General features: G+C 33.2%; 5 protein-coding genes across 6 annotated transcripts in view; 2 read left to right on the top strand and 3 right to left on the bottom strand.

Annotated features, from left to right (window-relative positions):
* LOC145327636 (glutaminyl-peptide cyclotransferase-like) overlaps positions 1 to 27,891 on the top strand; it is a 526,230-nt gene that overhangs the window by 482,880 nt on the left and 15,459 nt on the right. The window lies entirely within an intron of this gene.
* On the bottom strand, positions 49 to 12,956 carry LOC145327632 (all trans-polyprenyl-diphosphate synthase PDSS1-like). Its single transcript, XM_080171174.1, has 10 exons — positions 12,838 to 12,956; positions 12,259 to 12,379; positions 11,805 to 11,940; positions 11,450 to 11,500; positions 10,985 to 11,054; positions 10,232 to 10,337; positions 9,460 to 9,524; positions 8,902 to 9,027; positions 8,348 to 8,430; positions 49 to 1,367 (listed from the first exon to the last, which is right to left on the bottom strand). Exons 1-10 carry the CDS (start codon positions 12,900 to 12,902, stop codon positions 1,090 to 1,092), a joined length of 1,101 nt encoding a protein of 366 aa, XP_080027300.1. The 5' UTR covers positions 12,903 to 12,956; the 3' UTR covers positions 49 to 1,089.
* On the bottom strand, positions 12,902 to 16,576 carry LOC145327631 (secretion-regulating guanine nucleotide exchange factor-like). 2 transcript variants are annotated; one of them, XM_080171172.1, is made up of 7 exons: positions 16,265 to 16,576; positions 15,812 to 15,884; positions 15,298 to 15,384; positions 14,919 to 14,974; positions 14,442 to 14,541; positions 13,599 to 13,853; positions 12,902 to 13,289 (listed from the first exon to the last, which is right to left on the bottom strand). In XM_080171172.1, exons 1-7 carry the CDS (start codon positions 16,445 to 16,447, stop codon positions 12,931 to 12,933), a joined length of 1,113 nt encoding a protein of 370 aa, XP_080027298.1. In that variant the 5' UTR covers positions 16,448 to 16,576; the 3' UTR covers positions 12,902 to 12,930. The 2 variants fall into 2 exon arrangements, with proteins under 2 accessions (XP_080027298.1, XP_080027299.1); XM_080171173.1 differs by having other exon boundaries at positions 14,442 to 14,538.
* LOC145327633 (zinc phosphodiesterase ELAC protein 1-like) lies at positions 16,559 to 27,778 on the bottom strand. The gene is made up of 15 exons (XM_080171176.1): positions 27,727 to 27,778; positions 27,458 to 27,480; positions 26,432 to 26,512; positions 25,050 to 25,138; positions 24,574 to 24,680; positions 24,137 to 24,200; positions 23,718 to 23,778; positions 23,075 to 23,146; positions 22,793 to 22,869; positions 22,320 to 22,416; positions 21,957 to 21,992; positions 21,584 to 21,613; positions 21,429 to 21,487; positions 17,506 to 17,661; positions 16,559 to 17,096 (listed from the first exon to the last, which is right to left on the bottom strand). The coding sequence occupies exons 1-15, from the start codon at positions 27,774 to 27,776 to the stop codon at positions 17,007 to 17,009; spliced, it is 1,092 nt and encodes a 363-aa protein (XP_080027302.1). The 5' UTR covers positions 27,777 to 27,778; the 3' UTR covers positions 16,559 to 17,006.
* Positions 19,237 to 21,017, top strand: LOC145327634 (uncharacterized). Its single transcript, XM_080171177.1, has 2 exons — positions 19,237 to 19,568; positions 20,059 to 21,017. The coding sequence occupies exons 1-2, from the start codon at positions 19,388 to 19,390 to the stop codon at positions 20,943 to 20,945; spliced, it is 1,068 nt and encodes a 355-aa protein (XP_080027303.1). The 5' UTR covers positions 19,237 to 19,387; the 3' UTR covers positions 20,946 to 21,017.

The raw sequence follows: 27,891 nt of genomic DNA, 5'->3' as shown, positions 1-27,891 counted from the left end.
ACATTTTGAATTATAAAAAAGCTTCGCTACTGAAAACACAACAATCTCTTAACAAAATATTTTATTTCTTAACAATTTAATAAGAAACTAGATTTACATGCATATATTTAATTGAATTATCTGACAGTATTACTGACTATTTTGAGAGGTATTATAAAAAAATGTAATTAAATTGTTTGTTTTGCTTTTAAGTGAGGTAAAATTAAAGATAAATAATTTTCCCCCGGGTATTTTTAGCTGGACAAGACAATATTATGCCTATTATCCCAAACTTTTCCCGAAATGAATTAGGATAAAATTAAGAAGGACCAGTTGATTTTTCTTCTAACTTCATTAAATCCTATTTATATTTATTTGTAATATATTTTCCAGTATGACTTCGTGACCGATTAATTGCAGTTAGATTTGAACAGGTTCTCAGCCATTTAATGATGTTATTCCTGATTGGTCTAATAAACTTTGTTTGAAATCATTAAAAGACAGGCCTATATCATTTTATTCTTGCAAAAAAAACTTGTTTTTGGATACCTATCTTTGATTTTTATTTACCTTACTTTTATTTGAGTCAATTAATTTTTTTAATATAATTTTTCTAATTGATAACAATTACAGAAGACAATTAAGTACATAACAACAATATTACATGTTTTCTTAATAGTGAATATACTGGAATATTGGAAAAAAATTCTGGGCTTATACTGATCTATTTTTAAAAATGTATAATCCATAAAAATCAATCAATTTTAACATTATGTGTTTTTTTTCTAATATGAATTATGAAAATTTAATTTTAACAGTGGTTTTACCTACCCATCTTTTTTAAAAGATGCGACGCATCTCTACAATTCATTAAATCAAAAGAAAAAAAGGAAATACCTAATAAATATCTAATTCAAATTTTTCAAATATACACTTTTTGTATGTAATCATTATTGATTTATGTTTTTTTTACAGAATGAAAACTTTAGTTTTTGAAATATATATTTTGCATGTTCAAAGATGTTGGTTTGATAAAGTAGTCTTGGGTTGAGATGGATCAATAGCTTTTAAAACTTAACATTATTATATCTTTAACAATTTATCTAAAATTTATTTAAGTCTATTTAAAACCTTGTCACAAATAGTTACTAGTCCTTGCTTATATTTAGAATCAGTCAGAGTTTCTAAAGCTTTCACAGCCTCAGCAATATGCTTTTGTGCTAGATTCTTGGTTTTAACCAACCCATCACTGTCTACGACTAATTGGAATGCCTGTTCAACATCTCCTTGTTGGACAAATCTTCTTTGTATGAGGTCATTGAGATGAGGATATTGTCTGGCGGCAAAAAGGACGGGAGCTGTTGCCAGCCCAAGTTTCAGGTCAGATCCTGCAACAGTGAAGTTATATTCTACCGTTTTTTTATGAGTAATAGCGGCTCCACTGTCACAATTTATGTTTATATTACAGGAAAGCAAACCCGGATCCTCTACAGAACGCTACGAACCACCTACAATCGTTTTATATATGAAAATAATATGTTAGTACTTATTTTAATATATATGTGTTATTAAATGTTTATGTCTTAATAAAAGACTTGTTTTAAATGTGTATTTCAATTATGATTATTACAGATGTTTAGATATTAAGGTTTTGATTTATTCTTACGATTATTTCAGTATGCATAGAATGGGTAAAAGACTTGTGCTTGACATAACCTTTACATAGGTACGGTCGTGGTGTTATAGGCTTGATACTTCCAATAATAAGCCTATATTTAGGAACGTTCGTTACGTCATAGACTTGATCCTTACAACTCATATTGACCTGACCAAAGGCCTAGATATACGTGTTTATCAATGGTAGCATAAGCTTAAGTGCAAAAATTGGGAATTTTTGATTAAACGATCTACGGACACAGCACACAAATAGTCTTGGATTACTCAATAAAGCATACAATATTTAGCCTTATCTTTCAAAATAATCTAGTGGCTAGGTTAAGGGAAAGAGGTGTGGCGGTGAGACCAGCTGAGGCAGCTGTAAAAAGATATAAATCACGGTAAGAAACCTTAATATTTAAAATGGCAGAAGTGAAGGTAACTATGGATGCGCCAAAACTGGCGGACTTCGACTGTTTTGAAGATTACAAAGACAATTGCGTCCTTTGGCAGCTAACAACTGACCACCCGCCGAAAAAACAAGGTCCACTATTAGCGGCTGGTATTAAAAATTCGCATACTACGTTTGGTGAAGGATTACAAAAACGTTTATTCCAAAAACACAAACCCGCGTCACTAGCTGCAAGGGAAGACGGGGTAACAGCTATTCTTGATTTCTTAGAAAATGAGTTAGGTAATTCGAAGCGCTCACAAAAAATAAAATTCTTGAAAAAGGTTGTAAATTACAAAAGAACAGCCGACCAAAACGTTGCGGATTTCGTTAAAGAATTCGAATATTTAATGAATAAGGCAGAAGAAAATGGTACAAAATTCGACCCTGATATTAAAGTACATTATATTATGGAAAATGCTAATCTTACAAAACAACAGCATGAATTATTGAACACAATCGTCGACATCGCAGATGAAAAGAAGGTATATGAAAGCGTCAAAACAAAAATGGTAGACATGCTTTCAAATAATTTTGAGGTAACCAATAATGAGGAAGGTAAGTTAAATGACGCATTCTACGCACAACACGAAGAGGCTTTTGTAGCCTGGTCCAAAAAGAAATATCAAGGTAGGCAAAATAATAACTTCCAAGGTAGCGCAGCTAAAAAGCAAAATTCTTACAATAATAATTCTGCAGGCCATTCCAATTCTTTTTCACGAGACTTGCCTGAAAATCCACAAGATTTAAGAGGTAGAACTATCACTTGTAGAATATGCGGCTCATTTAGGCACTTACAAAGAGAATGCCCTTACAAAAACAGACAACCAACCCAGTCTAAAAATAGACAAGCATTCATTATTGAAGGAGAGACAGACGAGGACGTGACTTATGATCAGATTGACATAAACAGCACAGATCAAGACAATGATAATATTCAAAAGGCCATTTTCTTTACAACAGACAAGAGAGAGCTTAGCAAATTCACTGCTGAAACACTGAATGCTTGTGCACTTGACACGTGCTGCACAAGCTCAGTAGCAGGGACTAAATGGATGGACATTTACAAACAGTCATTACCAAAACATTTGCTTTCACAGCTAACTGGCCCTCACAAAAGTAAGACCACCTTTATGTTTGGTAATCAACAATCCCTCCCCTCTCTAGGATTATTCAAAATCCCTGTTATCATAGCCAACCAGTTGCATGTTTTAGACGTTGATATAATCAATTCAGACATCCCTCTATTGATGTCTAAGGATCATATGAAAAAGATTGGTATTGCTCTTGACATGTCCAATGACACAGCAACTGCAAATGGTATTCCTCTCAAAATAAATACCACCAGTGCTGGTCACTACACACTTAGTCTCCTTGGCGAAAATGACACTGAAGATACACTGGTAATGCAACAGTTAATGCTAACTGAGTTGCAAAACAAGGATGAGAAAAAGCAATACAAAATGCTTCAAAAGATTCACTCCCAATTTGGCCACCGGCCAAAAAGGGTATTTGTGGAACTTCTCAAAAGTGCAGACCAATGGCGAGATGACTTTGATCCCATGATTGACAAAATCCTGAACAGTTGTGAAGGTTGTCACATCAGGATGAGAAATCCAGCCAGACCTGTTGTTGCTATTGCCATGTCTAATGACTTTAATCAACTCCTTTCAATGGATATTAAAATATACAAAGGCAAATACATATTGTATCTTATAGACACCTTCACTAGGTACACCATAGGTACAGTAATCAAGTCCAAAGAGCCGGAACAAGTTGTTAAAGCTCTAATGGAGAAATGGATTAGGTATTTCCAAAAACCTAAAGAAATTATCACAGACAATGGAGGTGAGTTTACAGCAGAACTCATCAAAGAAGTTGCCAGCAGACTGGACATTAAACTACATACAACCCCAGCAGAGAGTCCCCATGGAAATGGAATATGTGAGAAGAACCACCATTTGTCTGACAGCATACTTGAAAATGTAAACAGAGACTTCCCAGAGATTGACTTAGAACAAGCAGTCGCCTGGTCCTGTGCTGCCAAAAACAGCCTCACAACTGTTTACGGATTCTCACCCTTCCAACTTGTTTTTGGCAGGCAGCCAAATCTTCCAAATATCTTAGAGGAGCCTCCAAACACACTGGAAGAGAAATCTGTGAGTAAAGCTCTGGAAGACAACATGACTGCTATGCATGCTTGCAGAACAGCATTTGTCAAATCCATGAACTGTTCTAAGCTAAAACTAGCTCTTAGGACAAAAATTAGAACAGCAGACTATGAATACAAGCATGGTCAATGGGTCTACTACAAAAGGCTCAAGGACAACACCTGGCTTGGACCAGCAAAGGTCGTCTTCCAAGATGGCAAGCTAATCATGATCAGACATGGAAGCAGTTGGTGCAGAGTTCACGCCAATAGAATCATTCCAATGAAAAAGGAATTGGCAGAAAAACTAAACTTAGAAATGCCAGGAGATTCAAACTTGAACACAAATGATTCCAAAACAACAGCTTCAAGTCAAACTAATACCAACAACCCCAGCAATGAATCCACAACCAAGCTCATAGTTGTTGAGAACAATACCACATCAAACCAAAGAGAACCCACCTCAAGCAATGAAACTGATGATAACATCATTGCCAATGATATAGTTGAAAACAATGAAGTTGATGATTTAGCTGAAAACAATGAAGTTGATGATGACATCAGTCCCAATGATACATCAAATACAATGGAAACAGCCGAAACAAGCACAACAACTACAGCAGCAACAACTACAGCAGCAACAACTACAGCAGCAGAGCAAGCAAATACTGAAAACACTGCAACTGGTGAAAACAACAAGAAAAAACCAGGTAGACCACCAAAGAAATCAACTCCAAAACAAGCAGCAAAAATAATGCTAAAGAAGAACGAAACAGTTCAAATCAAGCTGGATGGCCAATGGAAAAATGCAACTGTAACACAAACAATGAAAAGATCAGGAAAATACCCTAATTGGTACAATTTCCAGCTTGAAGACGGAGAAGCATTAACAGATGATGTTGAAAACTTAGAGATAAGAAAAATTGAACAGAACAGACAAGAAAGGCCAGAAATTGAAGACAATGATATCCCAGACTTACCTGCTGAAGTGCTTGCAGTAATGATCCCAACAGAAGAAAAAGATAACCCTGATGTAGTTAAAGCCAAGATGGAAGAACTTGATAAACTTAAAGAGTTCAAAGTATATGAAGAAGTGACTGATGAAGGGCAAGAATACATTACCACTACCTGGGTACTAACCAGAAAAGAAGGAGATGCTAGAGCAAGACTCACAGCAAGGGGGTTTCAGGAGCTTGGTAACTTTCCCAAAGATTCCCCAACCTTACACAAGTTCTCCTTAAGAATAATTCTGATCATTGCTGCTAACAAAAGATGGAGCATATCAACCACAGATGTCCGTTCAGCCTTCTTGCAAGGCAACAAGCTGGAAAGGATAGTATTTGTCAAACCACCAAAAGAGGCTAAACTGGAGAAAGTTCTTTGGTTATTGAAGAAAGCTCTTTATGGACTCAGAGACGCCAGCAAGATGTGGTATAACAAAGTAGAGCAAATACTGAAAGGGCTAGGATTTAAGGTATGTAAATATGATTCTGGGCTGTTTTATTACCAAGACAATGAAGGCAACCTGCAAGGAATCCTGGGTTTACATGTAGATGATTTTCTACATAGTGGCAGCGAACTGTTTAATGAACAGATTCTTCCTTTGATTCTAAATGCATTCAAAATTGGAAAGTCTGAAACACAGAATTTCATGTACACTGGCTTCCAGCTATCACAAGATTCACAAGGCATAACACTGGACCAAGAAGCATATGTTGACAGGATCAAAATTCCAAACACAGATCCATCCAGAATAAAGCAGCCACAATTGGAGATGACTCCACCAGAGATGACACTGCTGAGACAGATGGTAGGTGCCATCAATTGGACAGTTAGGGCAACAAGGCCTGACCTTGCATTTGACCTTATCAACCTGTCAACAAAATTCAATCAAGGAACAGTTGCTGACTTGAAAAATGCCAAGAAAACTTTGCTAAAATTGAAGGATCATGCAAAAGTCAGAATATCTGCAATCAAAGATATGAACAGAGCTGAATTATGGATGTTCTCTGATGCCTCCCACGGAAATTTAAATGAGGGGGTAGATAGCACTGCTGGATACATTCTGTTTTTGGTTGATGTCAAGACAGGAGATGTTGCTCCAATCGAATGGAAAAGCAACAAGATAGACAGAGTGACCAGCTCAACACTAGCAGCTGAAGCCATTAGCATGCACAGGGCTATGGACGCAGCCATTGCCACAAAATGGTGCCTACAAGACATCCTTGGAGGGAAATTCCAATTCCCTGTCAAACTAATTGTTGACAACAATGATGCTTTTGAAGCTGTACATAGTGCCACCGACGTCCAAGAGAGAAGGCTCCGCAGAGAGATTGGAGCTGTGAAAAGTGAGCCGAAACAAGGATCCCTGGAGAAGCTAGTCTGGGTGCCTGGTGATATGCAAGTCGCCGACATATTGACTAAAAAAGGAGTAAACCCCATCGCTATTAGGGAGATCCTTCACAAAGGAAAGATGCCTATGCAGGTAATCAAGGCAGTTCTAGCCTAAATTTAGTCTAAGTAAAATCCCCATTTAGTCTAAGTAAAATCCCCTTACAAAAATAATGTTATTGTTCCAAATATATATTTTTTTGTCTAAATATTCATTTTTCAAGAACAACAAAATAGCCTTTTACAAAAGAAATATTTTCTTATATAAAGTCCTACTACAAAAATAATTCCATTATTCCAAATAATCAACAAAACCTCGTACAAAAGTCAGAGTCGCATTAACAAATAATTACAAACAAAAACCAAATAATATTTTGGTCATAAAATCAATTAAAAACGCATTATATGGAACAAAAACGACGAAACCTCGTTCAAAAGATAGCGCCGTATAAGAATCATGCACCTTCCCTCCCCCCCCCCCCCCCTTCCATCAGTGTAGCCCTCACAAAAGAATGTCCAAACACAAATAATAATACGGCGCTGTTATCAGAACCAAATAACTGAGCGCGGCATCGTACGTCCAGCCCACACTGCCGTGTCATGAATTTATTGGTCAGTTATTAGTTACTATAATTTATGTTAAAAATGGTTTTTTTCAACAAAATCATTACGTTTGCACATTCCACGACGAACGCAGACTTTTTATCAACGTTTTACGTTAAATCAGGTATTTTTTACACTTAAAATATTACTAAATTAGCAATAATTTAGATTATTACTTAAACTTTCAACTTTTCCGCCGATACAAAGGCTTTTTATAAAGAATTTAACTAAGCAATTTCCAAAATGGAGTTAATCATCAAACAATTCATATTTCAAAAATTTTATTGTTCTATCTAGTGATAATTTGTTGTTTCCAAATACAAATCTGTCGCTCTAAACAAATAGATTGCATATTGTGTTTCCGTAAAACAACAGAATTTCTTTTTACAAATTCATCGCTTCCAAAAATCATTTATTTTATCTTTGTCTTTTCAAATCCTATTGCAGACAGCTATTTTTTTCTCTTTCTCTTATTGCTTTCAAAATTTATCATTCTCAAGTGATTCCAACTTTTAGTAAGATTTACATCTAACTAAAACTATGCCATTTTTCAGCATGGCCACAGTTTCGACGAAGATGGTGGACGAGGCCGTGATAGAGCTCAGAAAGCAGATGGCGATGAACAAAAAGAGGGAGGGGTCCAGAGGAAATCAGAAATTCCCACTAACATAAAGTGACTTATTTGAAGATGTAGGGAAGAGAGGAAAAATAAAATTTTAATTTCAAAAATAGCCTAAAATCATCTTAAGACTTATTTATTATAGCCTCCGAATAATTGAGGGCTCAAATCTCACTACTTTTAAAATACTACCGGCTACGCCCCTAGAGTCATTTAGCGTGGTTGTGGGGTGGGAGTGGGGCCGTCGGCTCTCCCACACATTCAATTTAGTTTCAAAAAGAAAAATTTAAAAAATGGGGGCGGTCATTTTTTTTAAGGGACGATTTTTCTTGGGAGGGAGGATGATGGTGCCCTAACAAAATAGTTACCTATAAACTTTCATAGGAACTTTTATTAGCTATCCTATAAAGGAGAATCAGATCGGTTTATCGGTTAGCGAGATCATTAGGTACAAACACCCAGATGAACAGAGAGACATCCGGTTACTGTTTTGTTTTACCTGCAGCTGGTTTGCCAAGTTGATCAGCTGAGGCTACAAAATCTAATAAATCATCAACCAACTGAAAACTTATTCCAACGTTCCTGAAATTTTTCAAATATGGGTGTAAATTTCTTGAATTTACGTATTTTAACCTATGCTTATTTTATTTCAGGTTATTATATGTATAGGTTTAAAGAGCCCCTTATTAATAAGGACCCGCTTGGTTAGAGCATAAATAATTTTTATTTCAAAAATTAAAAATATGGGTGAGATGAGTTCCAGAAAAAAAAAATTATTTTTAAAAAAGTTATTGAACTTTTCGTATTAGGTAAGGTATAGACAGCTTTCTGCGGATATTAAAAAGAAAGGTTATAAGATAAAAGCCAGTTTTGTATTTGTTAGCTAATGGCCTTTGGCCCCTGAAATTTAAATTTTGTGATTTTTATTTTAATATTCGTGGTAAATTGTCTATAATTCGGTACTATACATGGTTTTTCAGTATATCTAAGAACCGGTACTAATCCAACGGATATTAATCGGTTTCGAAGCTCTACTGGAAAAATTCTTCTTACCTTCCATATTGAAAGCAGTTGTTCACCTCCTGTTGACTTGCTCCTGACAGACAGGCATTGGCTTTACAGCTATAGGCCATCAGGCTGGCTGTCTTGTTGAAAGATTTGGAGAGGTACTGTTCAAACCTAATAATAAACTTATCACAAAAAAAAGGAAAATAACTATGATACCAAACTAACTAAAAGTAGTTGTTAGCCCTCTAAAATTCTCATCTAGTTATCAAATACATATTATATTCGATATATTATTACTTGGATGTATTACCAGATTTTTATGTACTCTAAGAAAGGGGTTATTGCAGCTAGCTAATATAAAAAATAAAGATACCCCCTTTATCCCATCTTCACCCCTCCTACTGGAAAAAAGAACTGCCTAATAAATAGGTCAATGTCAGCAACTAAAATGACGACAAATTTTCCCCTGACAATATATCCATGTATGTATAATATATATCCATTAATATTATATAATTTCTATTACAACAGTTGTTAAATTCATATCAGTTTCATCAATTGTTTGAAATTATCTTTTATATGAAAATAAAAATTAAAATTCACCTTTCAGATTCATCCTCTATTGTACTTAATTGTTGGAACTCTCCCTCTACTAAATCAGCTAAAACCTAAACTAATTAAGGTAGAACATCTGCCATAGTGAACAAATAATACAATTCTTGTATTACTTCACAACGTAGGTATCCAATGTAATTCCTTATTTTCAACCTTGAAACACCTGGCTCAATATTTACCTAACCTAACATAAAGATTAAACGTAATTTCAGATGCAATTGCCTTTATTTATTAATAGTTTTTTTACGTCTTAGCAGCCACATGAAAGCTAAAATTTTCTAGTCGTTTGGCTGCTCTAAAACAACAACAGATTAGAATAACTAGCATATTAAGTGCAGGGCTAGATTTCCAGCTGATTTTAAAAGATAAACATTAACAACATCGATTTCATTATGTTTTGTTTGCGGCTACCAAGCTCAATGGATATTATAATATTAAAGGAATGTTACACCAGATTTTCAAGTTCTCTAATAAAGTAAAACTCGAAGTGAGCTTAAATAACGATACCCATATTCGCCCCCTATACCATATCCCCCCCCCCCCCCTTCTGAATTAACAAACAGACCAATAAACGATTTCCATGTTAGCAACCTAAATTGACGACAATTTTCCCTCCTATATCAATTGAATTTAGAGGCCAGTTTCATATCAGAATTAGTTATGTTTGATCTTTGAAAATTGCAAATGGAAAAGAACTAACAACGCTTTGCAAAATTATGTTTTATAAAAATAGCTATAATAATGAAATGGTCATGCAAACCTGTGAAAGAATTTGAATAACATCAGGATTATCAATTTTGGCCAACATCTTTGAGGAAACACCCAATATAAAGTCACCAGCTATTGTAGATTTTTGTAAACTCCATCTAACAATAGAAACAAATTGTAATCAATCACATTTTTAATAAAAGATCTATATCTCAAACAAGAACCTTTTTATACAAACTTATCCTTAACTAGGTTCTTACCCCTATAACAATGGATTTATTATAACATAGATCTTACAACAGATTATCATGTACTCTAATAAAATAAAACTTGTAACTGGCTAAAATAACAACTCCCCCCCCCCCCCATCCTACTTCTTTACCCCAGACCCTACTCTCCTGCACGATGAACGACCTGACCATTAAATAATGTCCATATTAGCAACCTGAATTGATAAAAATCAGGTCAAACAAATCAGGATAACTAAGGGGAGCCATCTCTTCTCTTCTGTCCAAACACCCGTAGTATTAGATTACTTAACACCCAACAGACAACCAAGAACTCTTTGATGGCATAACTTTTGTCTGGAAGTCATAGCTGTACAGTGTACATGTTAATGAGTTGCGCCTGTATTTGGCCAAGGCATTCCCCCTACTCTAACTATAAATGTCTAGCAGAAGTAGGAACAATTTTTGACGTTATGGCGCGATGCTAAGCCGGGATTCGGACCTCTCAACTTACCGAGGACGAACGGATGTAACACTTCTTAAGCCACGGTCGTGAGTTTAATGTCTTATTTACTTACTTTGTATTAATGCTTTGTTTTCCTCTTCTAGTTTCTGCGCGATCCAGAATGTCGTCGTGAACCAAGGAGGCTAAACATCAAAAATTAATTATCAAACGGCGGTTTTCCTCACTGTCTACCTATATAAAGACAGACCCATCCGTATTTGGAAATAACTTTTAAAATTAGGTGTGAAGTTGTTCATGTGTTAGTTTTTTACCTTAGGTTAGTCACAGGTATTTGGCAAAAAAAACACTCACATATTATATTTAATTTATTGAAAAATTAAGGGACAGAGGGAGAAATTTTTTCCCGGGTTTCAATTTGCCAGAGACTAATTTTGATGACATTTTTTGATTATATGTTTAAAATTGTTTATAACTTTAAAAACGATTCTTTAAAGGAGGGGACTTTCCATTACCTCTTGGAGCGAAGTCCTTAGAAGCAGGGCTAAACCGCTAGTAATTTAAGTAAAGCAATAATAACCTGTATGAATCATCTCACTGATTAGAGCCACTTGTCTTTGCTTCTGATAAACTGAACAAAGAAATTTAAAGATCAAAAAATTAAATTAATAAATAGCATAGGTATAATTATCTTGTTATTAATATTTTAAAAAATTAATTTTTCTATAATTTACAAGCTAAGAGATTTAATTTAAATGTCAATTTCTCATGACAGAATTGAGATACCTAACCCAAGTCCCATTAAATGGATAAAAATCTGCCCTGGAATCAGTTTCTTAGTGAAAGAAAACTCTTTCGGTAGAGATATTATTAGTGGACATACAGACAGATATCATACTTCTTTTTCCTACAATAATAAAATAAAAGTTACCTACCTAAAGGATCACTAATATTTGTATGGCAATTATAAGCATGAGCTGTACACATACTGATTATGGGTCTAACCATCTTCCCTCCACCATCAAAATAATATTTGGACAATTCTGTCAGTTCTGATTTCGCGGATTCTTTCTGTGTTATAATTTAGAATTATATCAATCTATTATAAATCCTAGCGTCTATGCCCTTATAGGTCTGTAGAGGCATTTTAGTTTTCAAATGAAAAAAATCTTATTTTGAATGGAGTGGAGGGGGGGGGGGGGGGGGTTCAAACTGGTTTAAAATTTAAATCTTATGATTTAATTTTATTATTCGTAGAAAATTGTCTGTATTACGATGTTATAAATGTTTTTCAGTATTGCGGAGAACTGGTTCTAAACCAGTGGATATTAATAAATTTCGAAGCCATACTGGAGAGACATTTTCAAATGAACTAAATCTAAATTATGCCTTTAATTCAGCATGTATTTCCCGAACAACTTCTGAAACATTGAACTCTTCTAAATTGAATGGATCTATTCTGGTAGAATCTTCTATACTAGCTGCTTTGTGGGTTGTTGTCCCCATAAATCTAATTAAATAGTATGGTAAAATTTATTGTCAAACCTAGGCATTTAATAAAAAAGAACATTCTGAAATCTATTTAGGTGGAAAAAGTTTGATTCACATATTAATTCTTAAAGTACAATATTAGGTCGGGAAAAAAATGTATTAACTTCTTAAGGAATGCGGGTATGATATTTCACATTGATTATTCGGGACTTTCACGCAAAGGCCCTGCTGAGCACTGATGATCCCTCCTCTCTTACCAATGGGCCTAAATCTACGGTGCCCGAACCCTGCGGAGTTACCCGGTAACCAATATAACCTAACCTAAGATACCTATAAAGTAATAAACAGACAAACGCAGAACTGTCCCCACCAACCTTAATTTCAATTTAATTTTTTAAAGTTGGGTATTCGCCATTTTTGTAGATACATTCAAGACTTAAAATATTGTACCTTACTTTTATTAAATTTGACCATGACCTTATGTTTTTTATCAGTTGATGTTGAGGGGATAATTTTAATATTGTATTAATTCTGTATAACATTTTTATCTGAAATTAGAAGATATTTTTCTCATTTTTCAGAATATGCAAAGCAATGAGCAGAGCCAACAAAAATATCCCCAATTATTCCATCACAGTCAAACTTCATTTCGGCCGGCGTGTGGGCATTGGTAGTTTCACCATTGCCCAAGTTACCATGCTCATTCCAACCCCAGGACAAAACATTGCCTTGATTGTCAAGCACCAGACAATGTTCTGATCCTGCTAAACATTTCACATAAGGATTTGATGTATCTGTATTGATGACATCATCTTCATCACCTTTAACTGTTTCTGTGGTAATGTTGTGAAAATCTGAAAATTTTGAAGTTCCACATTGTCCATAGTTGTTTCGGCCCCAGGTATAAACTTTTTTGTTTTCATCCACACCTAAGAACATTATGGATTATTTTAGGGAATCCAGTGCACTGTATGAAAACCGGCTTGAAACCACGCTAAAAACAAATGTATCATATGGTTTTAAAAGAAATTGTTCGCGATAAGAGAAAAATAAGTAAAGAGAAATGGGTCAGAAGGGGTTTGTTTGAATCGTCATTCATATTAATACCTTTACAAGATGATTATTTTGATATCTTCACAGACGCACAGAACCTAGTTGTATAGTAGCTCAGTTAAGCTCTATATCATAATAAAAAAGGGTTAGGAATAGGTAGTTTATATAAATCTATTTCAACTGACCTATGCAATGGGTCCATCCGACTGATATTTCGCGCATTTTTCTTGAAATCAACAATTCAGGCGTTTCAATGCTTTTCTTTTCTTCACTTAATAATTGTCGATATTTGTTATCACCAAAACCATATAAATCACGATTGTGTGTGAGTACCAAAGTAAAGTATTGTCCACAAGCAACTTTGGTTCCTCTCAAGTCATTGTTGAGCATAATTTGTTTGGGTAGGGAGTCGGTACAATTAGTTTTGGTCCAGGGTCTACCTAGTAAGGAGAAAAGGATAAACAGTAATGTATAATAAAAGGATGACAACATTCTTGTAGCGAAGCACAAAAATAAGCATGTACAGTCTAACAGACAGATTGAGCTATAAATAAAATGTTCAGTTGTCATAAAAAATAAATAAAGAGAATTTGCAAAACATGAAAATCACGAAAAAATAAAAAAAAGTATTTGGATTTTTGAAAGCATGAACGACAGAGAGGCGAACAAAACAATGTGTACTTGTAGACTAGATTAGCAAAGGTCATAAAAATATTAAGTGACAATTTAAGCTCTCTATCCTAAATAGCAGCCGAGAAAATCACATTTCCTCTTTAGCGTTATAGATTGACTAACTGACTGGCAGACATATAAAGTGAACTACAGATTAGTATCGTAATTCTAGTGTCTGAAATTCTTCCTTTAAGTATTTTTAAAGTAAATGAGGGGTTGTAATTAAATTTTCACCTTTATAGTGGTGATAAGGGACATTCAAGGGTAAAAAGAAAATGAAGTTTTATTTATTGAACTATTAGGTATTGAAGGATATTGGGAAAATGAACAATTTTTAGTTCATTTTGTTACTGTACCTAATTGACCTTTACTGCCTGCCCCCCAGGTGAATACACGTCCATCGACATCCAGAGCAGCAGCATGTCTCAGACCAGCTGATACCTCCACAATATCCTGGTGTCCAGGTATGAAAAGGATAGTCAATATTGGGTAAAAATAAAATCCTTGGTTTCTAATTTTTGCCGCCAAAAAAATATTTCCCACATTATTAAAAGTGTGTTTACTTCTGTACATGAGAACATGAACCTATTTTAACATCTTTTTTCCAGTATGGCTTCGAAACCGATTAGAAACATTTCTCAGCCATACTGAAAAATAATGTATAGAATCGTATTGCAGACAATTTTCCACGGATATTAAGTTCAAATCATAAAATCAATACCTACAGTTTCAATTTTATGATTTTTAATATTAATATCCGGGGAAAGCTGTCTATAATACGATACGATAAATCACTATTCTTTCATGAAATAGAAAATATTCCTCCTCCCTGCCTGTAATCCTTCTAGTTCTATGAAAAATAAAGATTGTTTTCTTTCTTTGCTTACGCCTGGTTTGTAGGAATAGAATATTATAATTATAGCTTAGTGGATGATTTAAATTATAAAATTATCCTAATCGTCTGTTTTTATTGATTGTAAATATGATTCCTAGAACAGCAAGGCACAATATTATATGCGAAGCACCTCTAGAATCAATTCCTAAAATTGTAAGTTAAGTATGACCTTCAACTGTATACCGTATGTAAGCAATTTGGCAACAAATTTACATACAATTTTGTTTTGACTTATAAATAGTAACATTTATAATTTGAATTAAGTGAATTTTGTTTTAGAAAATAGCGCATTTTTCTGATTTTAATATTCTAATAACCTAATTGACAAAATGAGTTAGATCCAGTGGCAAAGACTCGTCCTTGTTTGGTGACCACTATAGAAAAGTCCCATCCACCAGCGATATCTAATTATGGTGTAAAAATTGTTTATATTGTGTCATATATAATCGAGAATAAAATAATTTTTTTCTTTAATGTAGAAATATTTTTGGTTCATTAGAAAACTTAGAGTAACATTTGATTTTTGTCAGGAAAATATCTCGTTTTAATTTTTGTACTTAGGTAGTGTTTTTCAAAGTTTAAATACCCTGAATAAACAAGGAAGTTCAAATTATTTACAAATCATAGTTTAAGATGGTAATATCTACTCATTAATTAGTATAAAATGTTTAATAGGTATTAGATAGGTAGGTGTAAGTAAATTCTTAGTTCAAAATAGTTCTGACAAAGTGTAGGGCTGAGATTCTAACCCATCAACCTCATTAATTACGACCAGAAACGATTCGTAATATGATGCAGTCAAGGGTATAATAAAACAACTTTCAAAACTACCTTTAATATCATCCAAGCCAAGGTAGGTGAACACATTTATATTGTTTGTGTGATTCAAACCAAGTTGACCTGCCTAGTCAGAAGGACAAGGGGATTAGATTAAAGAAGAATGAATAATAGTAAGAAGGGCTCGGCAGCCGACCGTCAGTTGCCTGTAAGCCTCAGGGAAATCAAACACCAGACCCAAAATATGACAATCCGTATTTTCAAAACATTTTTATACCAAACGGGATATATATCCAAACGGGATTAAGATTAAGGCTCCGTCGCGGCTGCCGAACCCTGATGGAAAAGGAGTGAAGCAACTAAATAAAACATTGAAGTAGTATCTGGTAAAAAAATAACATTTATAAGTTCTCAATAATTCTATCTTATCTTAACCTTGTAATCTAACTATTTCGTGTTTTCTTAAAATAATTCATTTTTATGTGTTTTAATGATCCAAGTCCATACCTGGTTCCAGCCACAGCCAAATAACCTGCCATCCTCCGTGACTGCCAGCGTGTGACCGCCACCTCCAGTTAGTTTAACAAACCTATCACTGGTAGTTTCAACACGTTTTGGCAGATTTTCCTGTTCACTATCATATCCTAGACCTAGCTGGCCGTAAGAATTGGCACCCCAAGCAAATAACATTCTGTTTTTTAACAATATGTGTTTAATTTATATATTTAGGACAGCTAGTTATTATTATAAAATATATTTCAACAATGAAAAACTTGTATTTTCTCAAATAAGTATGTATCATTTTTTATTTCTTAATCTGAAAAAATAAAAATAACATAAAAACAATATTTTTAGTACGCCAATTAAACAATATTGAGATCACAATAAAAATGTCATTTATCACATGAATTCATTTTTGTTAATAAAAATACTAAATATTCGTTTAAATTAGGCTTCAAGTTTAAATTAACAATCAAAATATAAAACATTTACATTTCTAGTAAGGTAAAAGCCTTAAGGTACTTTCGCAAATTTTTACATTAGCATAGTGTTCCTGTTCGTAAAAAAGACACAATAGCAGTAAATTACAATTAATGGTTGAAACGCTTAGACACTAAACTTAATAAACCATCCAATCAAAATTCAATAATAGTTCCCAAAGTTGTTAAACCAACGAATAAGAAAACGTTATAATAAAACTTTGGGGACTAGTATAATAAACAGCCCATTGTCCCCTCCCTCCCTGTCATCAACCTCTGATTATTACAACTTCTTTAAAGTCATGGGCAACATCAACTTTCATATTTGAATTCTTTGAGCTAATATACTCTTGAGCTTCCTAAAAATAAAATATTATTTTTGTTGAATCCTAAATGAATACTATTATAACGTAATGAAAACAAGGATGACAAAATCCATAAGTAGCGAAGCACAAAATAATCATGAAAGGACAAACATAGAAACTGGATTATATAGAAGATGTAGTTGATAAATATGCAATCAATCAATCAAAATAATAAAAAGTATTTTTAATGTCTTTCGCTGAATGACTAAGAGACTGACGATTCACGAACCAAGTAAATTATGTACCACTGATGCAAGGAATCTTCCCTAAAAAATCAGCCACATATCTTTATAACCAGCCGAGAAACTGGCATTTCCCCTCTAGCGTTGAGAAAGTTTTCATGGGACAGATAAATACAATAATTCCTTTAGTCTACATAAATTTTCTATATTTATCTATTTACCTTGAGAATAGTCATTGCACTACCATCTTCTGAGTTATCATCTATAGGTTTATATCTTGGACTCAGGTGGAAGAGTACTAAAAATTTGGCGCCACATTTGATTGCTATTTCAGCCGCCATCTTTGGAGTACTGTGGCCATATTCTATACACTTCTCCTAAAATTGAAAAGGTTTATTGTTTTTGCATTAAAAAAACCTTGAATTTGTTAATGCAGGGTCTTTCTATACAAATATATTAAACATATTCTTATAAAATCAATAACACTAAAAAACTCAAATAGAGTTTTACATTGAGGCTGGAAAGGGTCTGTCTTAAAAATAAAAATAACTAATGATTGACATACCTAAATTATATGAAAGCCTGCGCCCCTATCATTAATGGGCTCGGTAATCAAATAAGTTTGTAAGAAGGCTTAATTATAAAAGTAAAATAGCCTAAAAATATAATAAAATCCATAGGAAGCTTCCCATAAAAACGAAAACTCAATCAGCTTAAAGTTATTGAAGTCTTAAGCTACAATCAAAAAACCTTTCAATAATAGGATATAATTTTGAACTAAAATCATAAAATATCAAACATTTTTTCAAATATAAACGACGCGCACTTTTTAATGTTCGTAGATTAATTTATGAATAGGGGGGGGGGGGGAGCTTTGACACATTTGCGTAAACCTGGTGTATGGGCTTTATCTTTGGACTGAGAGGATAGGTTATTAGAGATAAAATCATTCTTATATGATGATCTTCCCCCAGATTTAAGATTTTTTGGATAGGCCTCCAGGTTCCGGAGCTCCAGGCCTCCAGGTGGTCTCTGGACAGGTAAAAATGAAAAAAATTGTTTTTTTAAGAGTTAGAGGTCAACTTATGAAACAAAATATGCATGTTTTTCTTCAAATATGTGAATAACATTAAAAAAAGTGGATATCTTGTTTTATGAGTTGACCGTTTCTTCAAAAAAAAAATTATTTTTTATTTTTACTTGTACAGAGGCCACCTGGAGGCCTGGAGCTCTGGAACCTAGAGGCCTATCCAAAAAATCTTAAATCTGGGGGAAGTCCATCATATAAGAATGATTTTATATGTGTCAAAACTCCCCCCCCCCCCTTGTTAATTTTGAACAAACTTTTTGGGCAAACAAAATCCAATTAAATTACAATTCAATTATTTGCTTTAGGTTTCCAATTTTCCATTTCTTTTGATTAAATATTTTCATGAATTAGTTTCCCAAGAACTGTAGTGCATTAAAGTAAGTTGTAATAGAAAATTTTAATTAAACTTCAATATTTAAAGTGTTAAAAGGCATATATTTTTTATAGCAATCAGCATCTATCCTATAACATTATTTGGATGTTGATATGTCCTTAATGCACTAGGAGACATTTGAATTCTATAAAAATAAATATAATTTACTTGGTCTCTATTAAAGATAAATAAATGATTTTTTCGAAAGATTCTACTGGTTCACAGTGCCCCTAGTCATTTTTTTTTACATATTTTGGTGAAATAACATGAGAAATAAAAAATAAATATTTTTAAAAAAATTTCTAGTAAAAATATATGCTAGGGCCACTGTGGGTTATTGAGCATCTACTACTCTATGACTAACAATATTACACAAAGATTTCAATTTTTTACAGGGGAAATATAATTTTTTTAGTTCCCTAGATTTTCCATTACTTTTTCTAAATTTTAGTAAAAAATTAATAAATACATTTATTTTCGGTGCTGTGCTACCTATGGATTTTGTCATCCATTAGAAATCAAGTTTATTAAAGATACATTTTTTAGATATCTTAGTTTCTTGCAGCATAAAGGGATGGATAGTACGACATTCTTCAGATCATTAGTCCAAATTGCAGCCTTTGGTATATTTGTATTTTAAATGGAGCACTCCATTTCAAAGTATGTTGAGTACCCAGTAGTTTCCCTATCCTCAACAAAAAGCATTAATGATATTCAAATGCCTATCATTAATGTTTGTCAAGATGCTCCATTTGATTATAAAACATCCTTTCAATATGGCTACAAATGGATTGAAGACTTAATGAGTGGGCAGCTTACAGGTTAGGGTTGGCAATCCGAAACCGGATTATAGAATCTGGAATCATCCCAATTTTAGCCAATTTGTAAGCCAGAATCCTAATCCTGAATCTGTTTTTTTTAAATCAGATCCGGATTCTTAATGGTTAGAATAATATTAGCATATTGAGTTTTTTCTTTTACCCCCCCCCCCCCCCTCTTTGAAGATCGCCATCCCCCCCCCCCCCCCCATCTCTCCCCACCTACACCACCAAGTGAAAAATAAGTAGGACGAGTGGAAAGATCAGAAAATATGAAAAAAACGCAGCTTTAGATTTTCCCAGTACCCAGTATAATTTAATTCCTTAATTTATTTCTTTTAAAAGCCTTAAAAAATATTGCTAGAATCTGGAATCCGTCAAAAAAAATAAGAAACCGGAATCCGCAGAATCATTTTATTTTTGGGTGGATTCTTGTAAGAATCCAAATCCAAATCTGGTCCAAAAATTAGACGGATTGCCAACCCTATTACAGGTACAGATAAAATCACCTGGAGAGGCAAATATAACAACATGACCATCAGTAATCTATTGCATCTTTTATACAAAGGCAATTATTCAAATTTGAATGTTCAAACCTATGATCCAGAAATATCAACTTCTTATAAATGGGAAAATGCTCATTCTGAAGAATTTCTATTAGCTTCTTATGGAAATTGTAGGCGAACAAACATATCAAAGGGAAGCACTTATATATCAATTGACAGAAAATCCCTTTTCATTATTGTAGACCCAAAATTAAAAAATGATTTTAGAATGGATCACATTGGAAATGGATATGGTGAATTTGGCCCTACAACGGAGGGCAACTATGATTACTTTTCCTATTATATGGAGATAAGTTTGCATGATTCAAGAATATTTGCTGGAAAGTTATGCAAAGATTATGATGACAATGGCAATAATACTCTACTTATGTGTGCTTGGAATGCTTTGGAGAAAAAATTGTTAGAATGGTATGGTTGTATACCCCCTTGGGCACAATATAGCAATCAATGTGAAGAAAACAAAACAATTCAAGTAACTGAACAATCACGAAAGGAAATGACTGAAGAATTCAACCGCTTGGCAGTTGGGCAAGATTTCAAAGTGCAAAAGTCATGTTTACCACCATGTGAAACAATGAGTATCAAACTGAAACAGTTGAAGCATATCACAAACAACCCAGATGCTGCAGGAGTGAGGATTGATGTAACCAAGAAAACTGTTGATGTCTATACACTTGTCAGAGCTTATGATGAGTTCAACCTTGTAGTTGATCTTGGCAGTGCACTTGGTCTTTGGTTTGGTCTTAGTGCCATCAGCATTTATGACATCATTGCTGAAGTTTTTGTAACAATCAAAAACAAGTACTATCACTAATTTTACAATATTATTGTAAGTAATGCAGGTGGGGACCGGGGTAGATATACATAAGTTTGGTCCCTGGAAATAAGGTTGGAGTCAGAATTTAAACCAACTTTTATACATGTAATGGCGTTCTCCTCTTAGAAATTTTTTTTTCAATTTTGAAAATTTTAGTACACCCCCCTCCCCCTCCCCCCCCCCCCCCCCCAAACAACGAACAACTATTTTAGTTTAGGTTAGGTTAGGCTAGTGGGGAGCCGAGCGCTGCGGCCAGAGTTGTAAGTTGTCAGGGGGGGGGGGCAGGGGGAGGTACTCAAATTTTCAAAATTGAAAAAAAAATTCTAAGAGGATATTAATGTGTTACAAAATAAAAAAAACTAAAGTATCAAACTAATCCCTATTTGACATATTTGATTCTTGTATCACTTAAAAGAGACTTTATTATCCACAAAATAAGTTATATTTTGAACACAAAAAAATTAACAAATCATTACATACCTGTAAGGAATTTTCCATTGTTGCTTCATGTACAAACATATCAGGGCATTTGGTAAAATCTAAAATAACAACAATTATTTTATCTTGTTAAAAAAACAAATGTGCTGTAAATGCATTTAAAAATGTTATTATTAGATGTTATAACTTAAACTTACTTAATAATTCATCACTGTTACACGTATCTCCTAAAATTTTAATATAAATTAAAATGTTTAATGTAATTCTAATGTAATATTTAATAAAATCTTAGTGTGATTAGATGTTGTTTTTTTGTATATACTAGAGACTGTGCCCCTAGAGGCATCTAGGGGCATTTGAGGGACGGGTTTATGGTTTGAATTCGACAACCCAACTTTTTATTACAGTTTTTAAAAGAATTTTTTTGGGAGAGTCTTTTCTTTGAGGGGTGGGATGGGGAGAGATACTATTATTTTTGAAAACGTCCAGGCTAAAATATTTGAAAAGCTGAATTTGATTAGGTAATTACCAAGGTACATAAATTATTAAATAATCTAATAAAAATCTTGCCTAGAATAACCACTTCTCTTCCAGGAATCGAAGGTCCTAAAGGAAAAAAGTTTCTGCTTTAATTTTGGATTATTTTTATTAAGAAACTAAAATGTTAAAATTGGTATTAAGGCTACTCTATAATTTGCTCTGTCTGTTCTTCAGTCAGTCCATAAAACTATTTTTTCAAAGTTTCGTTATCTTTTTAGAGTTTTTCCATATTCTTTGTCTTACTTTTCTTTTTTTTTCTGACAAATGAACATCTCCACTATGACTCACTTTGTCTGCTGTCTATTCCATAATTTTTGTGCTTTGGCTTCTTATGAATGTTGTCATCCTTGTTCAAAATTTATTTCTTTATAACGTAAATTCCTACATTAATACCTACAAAATCTTCGGGTTTTAATGTCTTTCCCTCAAATTCAACTGTTTTTCTTTGTTTCAGTTTTCCAAATAATGGTCCAGGCTTAATACCAATTTCCTGTCAAATAAATTAGTGAATTCAAATAAAGTACCCTAATGAAAACTGACAACCCCCCCTATCACTTATTTAGAAATAAATAGAAAATAATTGGGACAGGGGGTAGTTCAGTACTTAAGGTCAGGTTGGGCACTACGTCATATTGGGTAACCGAAGGGTTAAGGAAAAGGAACAAAACCACCCTAAATATTTTCAATTTTTTTTAATAATAGAGGGGAGGTTTTCAGTGCCTAACTTGTACGTTGTGAGATAGCACCAATAAAACAGACAGAAGAGAAAAGAACAATAGGTAGATAGTAAAAGTAATTTTTTTTAAATTTCTTAAGATTTTTATACCTAATCGATTTATTACATTCAATTTCAAAATGTGCAATACCTGTAATTTAGCCACATTTAATTGGCCAGGAGTTTCACCTTCATGTATGTGAAATCCAAAGCTTGGAATTCTGTGTTCTAAAATACAATATTCTTTATATAAACTATGTGATACAATAGGAGAAAAAGAGTTTTAAGAGTATAATAATTACAAAATAAAAGGTTAAACAAGCTTTTTACATTTTTTGTTACATTTTACTTTAAGTGTTTAAAGTTGGATTCACTTTAATTTTATTCGAGCCTAATTAAACCATTTTTAATTTAATTTGCAATAAAACCTAACCTAAGGCTGCAGCATGAACTACAAGATTGTTTTGGTCCATAAGCTTCCATCCTTTGATTTTAGAACAGTATTCTAAAAAAAGACACTTTTTCCTCTCTACTAGCGGTTTCACTTCTAGCATTTAGGGGCTCTGCATTAAAGGATATGATAGGGGCAGAAAAATATTTTTACACCTTCTTAAGGCTTAAGCCTAAAATCAAAATAGCCTAATACAATCCTGAGTCTTACCTAAAAAGGAGAACTCAGCCAGTTCGTTAGTTTTTAAAACCTTACAACTTCAGACAAAAAAACCTCACTAATTTATATTATACAAATGGGAATATCTATAATACAAAGTAGCTTAATGTCTGTCCGTCCGTCTGAAGCTTAAGATCTCGGTACCACTAAATCGATAGAATTCTACTCTTCAGGGAATATATATCTTCGGTCCTGTGATGGTTTTAAGCTATTTTCTTGGTGGTTGGAACACCCAAAATAATCCCAATTTGTTTTAGGTACCTACCTATTTTTTTGAATTACCTCTTGGGGCAAAGCAGCTAGTATAATATATAATCTTAATAACAGTTTTAAATCATTTTATTGTAATTCTCAAATGTAAAATTCTGTGTTTTGAAGCTTTTGAATATTTGATAAGCTCAATAACCTATTTTGTTATATTCTTGTTCTTGAGGTAGCTTGAAACGTTCTTCTAAACTGTGATCAACCTATAGACAAGAAAACAGTCATAAAAATAAGCAAAAAACTCATAAATACAAAATAATTTGTTAATATTAAAACGTAACTATTACCTAGACAAACAAAATAAAATATTGAGTAGATGTTTATAAGTTACAAATATTCAAAGCAAAAATAGCTATCTATCTTTTATAATAGCGGAGATAATTACACATTAAGAGCAATACATAAAGACTGCCGTATCATGATTAATGTAAATTGTATACTGGATATGTATTTGTAAGAAATATCTCTATCTTAACACAATCAAGTCCCCCTTAAATGGAAGAACGGACATATCCAATTATAGAGCAGCTTCGCTAATACAATATACAAAATATGGTTTACCTCCCAATCATTCCAATTTTCTGGGTATTGATCAGATCTTGGAATTATTTCAAACACACGAATTCTAACAACAAAAAAGCATAGGTAAATTCAAATAAAAATGATTTAAAGAAATTTTTAGAACACTCAGAAAGTAACTCTTAATGTTTGGTAGAACGATGCTGAAATCGCTAAGTGCATCGTTCATTTGTACGGAACTTTCAGTAATCCCACAGAATAACCAGGGGTGAGATTCAAAGACCTTTTTATAGAAGTCCTATCTTTGCATGTTACTGAGTTGCGCCGGTTTATGTGACAAAGCATTCACACTACTCCGACACCTTCCCACGACAGCAAGCCAACATGTACACTAATGACGCTAATGCCTAAGGTTAAACTTTTAGTGGAGCTTGCTTTTCGTCTAGAGACGGTTTAAGGCTAGAAATCATTAGTTTTACCTATAGGCTAAAGGAGATCTTGATAAAGATAAAGTTGTAGCTATAAATTTTCTTAAACCATGTGGCCCGTAAATATCGATGATTTTAGCCTCCAGCATTTTTGGATCCTAAATATAATAAAACAAGATTAGGTCATTTTCATGAAAACTTAAGCAAAAAATAGATAAAATTGTGTAATTTTTTTTTAATGGAAAGACATGCGTATTATTTTCCAGTATAGCTTTGACACCGATTATTATCCGCTAGATTATAACCAGTTCTTAGCCATGCTGAAAAATCGTGTATTGTATTGTATTAAACAACTTTGAACGAATATTAAAAAAAAATCATAATATTAATACTAGTTTTGTTGGCCAAAGCCTTCGGCCCCTAGGGGCTTGCATAACTGGAACTTATCTTTGAATTTTTTATTTTACTTTCCGAGGAAAGCTGTTTATATATAATACGGAGCGATAAATAACTATTTTATCAATCACCTGTCCATTAGCAAGAGTACATAATAAACCAGGCAGCCCAAACATGTGATCTCCATGTAAATGAGTTATAAAAATTTTGCTGATTTTACCTAAAAAAAAATAAGTGTATGTAAGTAGTATATCTTTATCATGCCTTAGTTATTTTGTTAAGTGGTGGGAATTCTTGTAATTTTGTCCTCAACACCCTCCCCCCCCCCCCCTCCGCAAAATAATCTAAAACCCAACCTGTACTATTAAAAATAATTAAGAAGTTAACGGTCTAGCTGGTTGTAATATCATACTGAACATATATGTATTGTATGGTATATGCAATCTCATACAACTTACACTTATATAGTAGGTATACAAAGAAGTAAAAGGGATAGTTTCACGAAGTGCATTTAAAAAAAATAGTGAACTGTAAGTTTTTTCTATTTTAAATAACGTAGTAGTGCATAATATAAAGTTATTGATTAAAATTAAAAGATTTGACCAGGGATTTTCCTTAAAAATTAAGTTTTTCATTTTTATTTTCAACTTCGTTGCATGTTATATATGGCAAAAACTTTTTTTGTCATAAATACAACTTTACATAGCATTTACTAGTTAATAGAACTTCAAACTTTTTATACAACAAAATACACATAACAACAAAGAATGACCATTAAAATATTTAGTATAGTACTTAGAGTAGTGATCTTTTAATATGTCTTAGTAGAATATATTAGGCATTGGATAGATATGATTGTGATAAATAATTTTAACATTGACCTGACCGAACTTTTTTTATTTGACAATATCTAAAGAAGTTAGTGATTTGCAACATATATTACATGAGAATGGTCTTTATATATATATATATATGTTGTATGGTTAGTTGGTATTTCCGCGTGAGATAATGTGTATATTGTAATAAGTAATAAGTAAACCGGACGGTTTTCTTTATTTTTTAAAAAAGAATCTATAGAAAACCTGTCCTATAATGAATCGGACGTTATTTTTTATGTTTTTTAAGTAGCTTGTCCTAAGGGGAACCCCTGTTCAATTTTTTTATAACTCTTGTGAAATATGTGGAAAAAGATTCTCTGATTTTGGTGTTTTGGCTATACATATTTGGAAAAAATAGACCATTCTCATGTAATATATGTGGCAAATCACTTTAACCTTTTTTTAGATATTGTCAAATAAAAAAGTTTGGTCTGGTCAATGTTAAAAATTCTTTAACATATAATCATATCTATCCAATGCCTAATATATTCTACTAAGACATATAAAAGTTCACTACTCTAAGTACCTTAACTCTTTAAATACACTTCGTAGAACTATCCCTTTTTGTAAAACTAAAAGGTATATTAAATTAAATATAAATTTATCTGGCTTCAATGATTATTTATTTTACATACCTATTTTAAGTGTACTCTTTTGTAGTTGAATTTGAGAACCCTCTCCACAATCAAACAGCCACACAGAACCATCATCATGCTAGTCAATGCAAAAGTATATTTTACTTTGTTTAATACTTGCAGCTACGCCCCTAGAGGCTTTCTAGGGGTATTTGAAGGAAAGGGAGGAGGGTACATTTAATTACCTCGTAAGGCGGGATTGCAGTCAAGGACCTTATCGACTTGATGTACTGTCCAGGTCCTGGTCCAGCAATCCAGGAGAACTAAGGATCACTGTTACGCACCCTTTTCTGTCAAAACACCCAAGGATATTAGGTTAAGTAACATCCAACAGACAACCAAAACTCTGTGATGCACGACTGAGAAGTCTTAACTGTGCATGGTAACGAGTTGCGACTGTTTTACTTTTGGGCTAAGGCATTCCCCTTACTCTAACTATTTATGTCGAGCATCTGACATAGCATCAGTAGGAACCATTTTTGACGTCTTAAGTTATGACGCAGTGTTGGACCGAGATTTGAACCTATCACCTTCCCGACGACGAGCGGATGCGCTACGTGTGGAGCCACGGTCGCGGGTTAAGGGAGGAGGGTAAGTAAGCCTTCAAATTTTAATATTTGTTTTAAATGAAAAGGGAATAATTTCCCAAGACGATTAATCTTGGGAGAGTTGATTTACCCTCCAACAAAAAAAAGTTACAAACATTCCCAAGACCTAATAAAAGCTTTACTCAAAGGAGAAACATGTCTGTTATCAAGATCTTATGCTTTAGACACACAGGCAAATAGCCTGTTACCTTTATATAAGGATTATTAATATAATATACTTTTTACTATTTATTTTTTTATAAATTATAGCTCTTACTTTAATCAAAGGTAAAAAATTGAAGTCTTGAAAAAAAACCTATTTTTCCTTTACCTTTAGTAAAGAGACAAAATTGTGATTTCCAACAGTACGATGTAAGTACTCATAATTGTTTATTTATGTTGTATATTTTAAATAAAGTTTTTAAACATATATTTTCCTGAAGTGCTGTGCAAGAAACACCCCTGAAACATTAAAAATACTATGAAATATCAGAACATGAATTTTCATACCTAGGTAAACTGTTTATTATTACAGTATTTACGTTTGGAGAATATTTGGCGTTAAATTAAGATGCCATAATAATTATTTCTTTGACAGTTCATTTCAACCCAAATTTACATATGCCCCCCCCCCCCCTCCCCCAAATGAAGAAAAATGATTTTGTTTTGAAAAAAAAAACACCTTTTCTAATATAAATTGATATATACCTAGTTGGAGTAGGGAAGGCTGAAGCTGTCCCAAGAAAAACAAGCTTCATTTTTATCTAAAATGAAATAAGTAGTTAGATAAGAGTTTGGTGTAATAAAAACTTGTATTTAATTTGAAAAGTACGACAACAACCATAAGGGACAAAAAATCATTGATATGGATTG

Source organism: Acartia tonsa, chromosome 9, assembly GCF_053477335.1.
Source record: "Acartia tonsa isolate MP-2025a chromosome 9, ASM5347733v1, whole genome shotgun sequence".
Classification (NCBI taxonomy): Eukaryota; Metazoa; Arthropoda; class Copepoda; order Calanoida; family Acartiidae; genus Acartia; species Acartia tonsa.
This window is presented reverse-complemented; position numbering and strand designations above follow the sequence as displayed.